The sequence below is a fragment of the Trifolium pratense genome, linkage group LG6 (assembly GCF_020283565.1).
Source record: "Trifolium pratense cultivar HEN17-A07 linkage group LG6, ARS_RC_1.1, whole genome shotgun sequence".
Classification (NCBI taxonomy): Eukaryota; Viridiplantae; Streptophyta; class Magnoliopsida; order Fabales; family Fabaceae; genus Trifolium; species Trifolium pratense.
In genome coordinates this window covers 39,755,275-39,760,330 of record NC_060064.1, presented here as the reverse complement: position 1 = coordinate 39,760,330, position 5,056 = coordinate 39,755,275, and the positions used below count along the sequence as shown (strand labels likewise).

Sequence of the window (5,056 nt, the reverse complement as noted above, 5' to 3'; positions counted from 1 at the left end):
GCATTTGGGCCGTTGAAACTTATGTGGATGAAAGAGGTGATGAAGAGTTTAAACTGTGTTGAACACTGCAAAGCGGGACAGCTGGCGCGCTGTGATTCATCTAGACAGGCGCGTGTGGCACACACGCCGACAGCACGCGTGTTGGAGTGGTCTTACGCGGAGAGAGAACATTGGTTGGATAAAGCAGGCCACATGGTTGCTTCTGATTGGGGCGGGTGATTTTTTTGATTTTTATCCTTTGAACTCAATTATCTCATTGTAAATTTTTTTTTTTTTTATACCAAAATTCGTGATTTTTTTTCTCTACAAATAGAGACTTGGTTCATTTCATTTGGACACATGAAAAAAAACCAAGTTTTTCACTATCTTAATCTATTATTATCTTTCTAATTAGTCTTTCTTTTGAAGTTTTAATCTTTTTTTAGTGAAATGGATCCCAACAATTCTTCTAATTATCCCAACAATTCTCAAAATCCCAACAATTCTCAAAATCCCAACAATTATCAAAACTCCAACAATTATCAAAACCCCAACAATTATCAAAATCCCAACAATTATCAAAATTCAAATCAATTTTTCAACCAACATCCTCAAAACACACCTAATTTTGGTTTAACACCAAATTTCAACCAATCATCCTTTGTTCCAAACTTTCATTCATATTATGGATCTATGCTGAGAAATTCATCTCAAACACCCCCGTTTAATGGTTACATGCCGATGGTTAATGAAATTTTTTCGAGTGGTGGTACAACTAACTTTCCCGAATTTTCAACACAAATAACTATTGCTAATGAAGATTCAACTCCTAAGAGCAAGAAAAACCAGCAACCATCATGGAACACTAAACAAAATTTGGTGCTAATTAGTGGGTGGATCAAATTTGGAACAAGCAGTGTTGTCGGGAAAAACCAGAAAGGTGAAACATATTGGGGTCAAATTGCTGACTATTGTAATGAGCATTGCTCATTCGATCCTCCGCGTGATGGAGTTGCATGCCGAAACCGTTTTAATTATATGAACAAAATACTGGGTAAATGGATTGGCGCTTATGATGGCGCTAAGCGTCTCCAAGGAAGTGGTTGGTCCGAGAATGATGTTTTGGCAAAAGCGCAGGAAATATATGCATGTGGGAAGAATGTTCGGTTCACTTTAATGGAAGAATGAAATGCTCTCTGTGATCAACCACGTTATAGTAGTCAAGTAGGATCTGGAAGTAGTGGATCTAAGAGATCTCACGAGAGTGATGCATGTGGCTCAAACTCTGTAGGATCTAGTGCTCGTCCTATAGGTAGGGATGCAGCCAAAAAGAAGGGAAAAAAGAAAGCTTCCACACCCACTGAGGTGGTGGACAAAGAATGGGATAATTACATCAAAATGAAGGAGAAAGAGATGGAACATTTGGCAATGGTAGTTTCCAATCAACAAGAGAAAAACAAACTTAAGAAAATGAAAATGTATCTGAAGTTAAGTTCTGATGAGAATCTCGATGACCGGAAGAAAGCCATGTTGGACACATTGGCCCAAGAACTGTTTCCATAATTAATTTCAATCAATGTAGTATTTGCTTTAAATATTTGTCTGTAGTGTTTGCTTCAATTATTGTGATTGAATAAGTCTGTGTAGTCTTTGCTTTAATTATTGTGATATGTCAGTGTAATATTTGTTTTAAGTATTTGTACTACGTGTTTGCTTTAATTATTGTGTCCACCACCCAACTTACTTTAATTATTGTGTCCACCACTCAATCCTTATCTGATAAGTAACTCTATACAATAATTATTTGAAATCCGTCAGTGGACCAAATTGAATCTATATATATAGGGACTCATCCATTTATGTATCAATATCCTAAATCTCACCCAATCTACTTCCAATATCACAAACAATGGATCCATCAACCGGTGATTTTGATGTCGCAGCCTACTTGCAAAATCGTGAAGTTGAAGAAACTTATGTACTCAACCGATTTAGAGAGCGTCGAAAAAAAATATTGGAAGATGGTACACCTCGTAGTAGAAAATATGTCAATAGATATCATCCAGCTGCAAACCAAAGACTAATTGACGACTACTTTGCCAATGAGCCTACATATGACGATGCAATGTTTCGTCGTCGGTACCGCATGCAAAAACATCTTTTCCTTCGAATCGTTGGGGACCTTAACTACTTCACCCAGCGAGCTGATGCTGCCAAGAAAGAAGGTATATCACCTTTAGCAAAATGTACCACAGCAATGCGAATGTTAGCATACGGTATGGCAGCAGATGCGGTCGATGAGTACATCAAAATAGGAGGTACTACTGCATTAGAGTGCTTACGTAGATTTTGTAAAGGAATCATACGATTGTATGAGCAAGTGTATCTCAGAGCACCAACCCAAGATGACCTGCAAAAAATACTACATGTAAGTGAACTACGAGGGTTCCCAAGGATGATTGGGAGTATTGACTGCATGCACTGGGAGTGGAAAAATTGTCCTAAAGCATGGGAAGGTCAATTTACTAGGGGGGATAAGGGAACCACCACAGTTATTCTTGAAGCAGTTGCATCTCATGATCTATGGATCTGGCATGCCTTTTTTGGATGTCCGGGAACGTTGAACGACATAAACGTTCTAGACCGTTCACCTGTTTTTGATGACGTGGAACAGGGAAAGACTCCAGGTGTGAATTTCTATGTGAATCAACGTCCCTATGATATGACATACTATCTAGCCGATGGTATCTACCCTTCTTATCCAACTTTCGTCAAATCTATTAGACTTCCTCAAAGTGAACCCGATAAATTATTTGCAAAATATCAGGAGGGATGTCGGAAGGACGTCGAACGTGCATTTGGAGTGCTTCAAGCTCGATTTTAAAATCATCCGTGAACCAGCTCGCTTGTGGGACATAGCCGATCTGAGTATCATCATGAGGTCTTGCATCATATTACATAATATGATTGTTGAGGATGAACGAGATTCATATGCTCAACATTGGACCGATTTTGAGCAGTCTGAGGAAAGTGGATCTAGTGCACCGCAACCATATTCAACCGAGGTATTACCCGCTTTTGCAAATCATGTGCGTGCTAGATCCGAGTTCCGTGATCAAAAAGCTCATCACGAATTGCAAGCAGATCTAGTGAAGCACATATGGACAAAATTTGGAATGTTTCAGGATTAAAGATGATTTGTTTCGTACTATACGTTATTTGTGTGTTGTTTCGTATTTTAAGTTAATTTGCATCGTATTAATTACGTAACTTGTGTGTTGTATTGCATTTTAAGTTAATTTGCATCGTACTAATTACGTTATTTGTGTGATGTATTGCATTTTAAATTAAGAAAATAAAAAAAATATTTAAATAAATTTTGTTAAGTGTATTATTTTAATTTAATTTTAATCGATAATTATAATTTTATTTAATCATAAAAACAAAAATTAAAATTTAAATAAGAATATGAAATAGAAAGTGGTGGGGTAGAGAAAGTGGTGGAGTAGGGTGTTGAATAGAAAAATCATTGGAGAGGGTGAAAGTTGAATGTGTGTTGAATGATTAGGTGGAATAAAGAGAAAATGATGTGGAGTGAAATAGTGAGTGTTGAATGGTTAAAACCATTGTAAGTAGTCTAATACTAGCTAGAAGATAGTTGTTTATCATATGGCTATAATTAACTGATTTTTATCATACAACTATAATTAGTTGATTACATGGATGCATAGTTATCCAAATCATACAGGCAGAAAACTCATCTTCTTCCCCAACTAAAAAGTCTAGTCATGCATTAGCATCTGAGTTTGATCCCTAACTAAAATAATTCTGATTTCTCAATTATATTATACTACTTACCTCTCGACGGAATTTTAGATTATCGGTCTAATTTTAGATTATAAGGATAAATCCAAAGGAACTCAATTGACAAAAAAAGAAAAGTCACCTCCTTCGTCTCCGATCATCACCATACTGAGAAAGCGGAACAACCTCTTGAAGTGGAGTAGAAAGTGGTGTCGGAAGCGGCGAGTTTCGGCAAACAGGACAAGACCCATTAAGCTTCAACCACGAATCAAGACAATAGAGATGAAAGTAATGACGACATTCAGGCATCATCCTCAGCATCTCTGAATCCTTGTACTCACACAAACAAATAGAACATGTTGGGTTCTGTCCCAAAACAGTTGCACTGTCTCTGCTAAACTGAAACCTCGGATACGAATTTATAACATTGTCTTCTAGACCCATTACTGTGTTCTCTTCTCCAAGTTGATTTTCTTCATCGTTTTCAGCTATGAATGTGTCAAGTCGCAAAACAATGCCGTCAGTGTAGTTAAGAGTGTTGTTATTGTTGTTGGGATTATTGTTTTTGCGGCAACAGAGGTAGAAAGAGAGGATTAGAGTGGCGAGGAGGACAAGAAAAGCGAGGGTTATGGCTATGGAGTAGCCAAGGCCAAGATTGGTGAAGTAACTGTGTGGAGAGGACATGGAGATTGAGAAAAGAGGGAGAAAGGAGAGGAAGAAGAGAAGGAGAAAAATGGGAATTCTCCATTTGTTAGGGAGAGAAAGAGAAAACGAGGGAGAAAATTAAGGGGTGAGGATGGGATTTTTTTTTTTTTTTGGAGGGGTAATGGGTGGGTGAGAGTTTCATCTGCTGCATTTAATAGTGGTGTTTTTGTGTGGAGAGATTCAAGTTTCAAATCTCAATGAGGGAGTTAGGATGCATTAAATTTTGAGAGAGAGAGAGAGAGAGAGAGAGAGAGATATTCTGTTTTGGAAGTTTTTTGGTTTTGATTTAACTTTTTGGATTTTGGTCTCTTACAAGGATTAGTAGGAAATTGAGAGTCAACTAGAAGGAAGGAGTAAACAACCACTTTCGTCTCTAAAAGTGTCACTTGCTGTCATAGTAATCCCTGAATCAACAAAAAACATTTTATAGTCCTTGATTCGTACTTCTGTTAGTCAAAATAGTTTAAAACGTTAAATTGTTGTTAACTCTAATGATGTGTCCATTTTTTCTGCCACATCATATGCTTATTGGAATGTCCACATGGCAAAGGGACTAAAATGATAACAA

General features: G+C 37.3%; 1 protein-coding gene and 1 pseudogene across 1 annotated transcript; one reads left to right on the top strand and one right to left on the bottom strand.

Moving 5' to 3' along the window:
* The first annotated feature begins 672 nt into the window (after nt 1-672).
* On the top strand, nt 673-3,216 carry LOC123890448 (annotated as a pseudogene).
* A 252-nt stretch (nt 3,217-3,468) lies between these two features.
* LOC123890805 (RING-H2 finger protein ATL67-like) lies at nt 3,469-4,633 on the bottom strand. The gene has a single exon (XM_045940506.1). The coding sequence runs from the start codon at nt 4,465-4,467 to the stop codon at nt 3,922-3,924; it is 546 nt and encodes a 181-aa protein (XP_045796462.1). The 5' UTR covers nt 4,468-4,633; the 3' UTR covers nt 3,469-3,921.
* Between the last annotated feature and the right edge of the window lie 423 nt (nt 4,634-5,056).

What these genes read in the sequence shown, in the direction of transcription:
- LOC123890805 (XM_045940506.1), bottom strand. Translation starts at nt 4,467, where the DNA reads ATGTCCTCTCCACACAGTTACTTCACCAATCTTGGCCTTGGCTACTCC.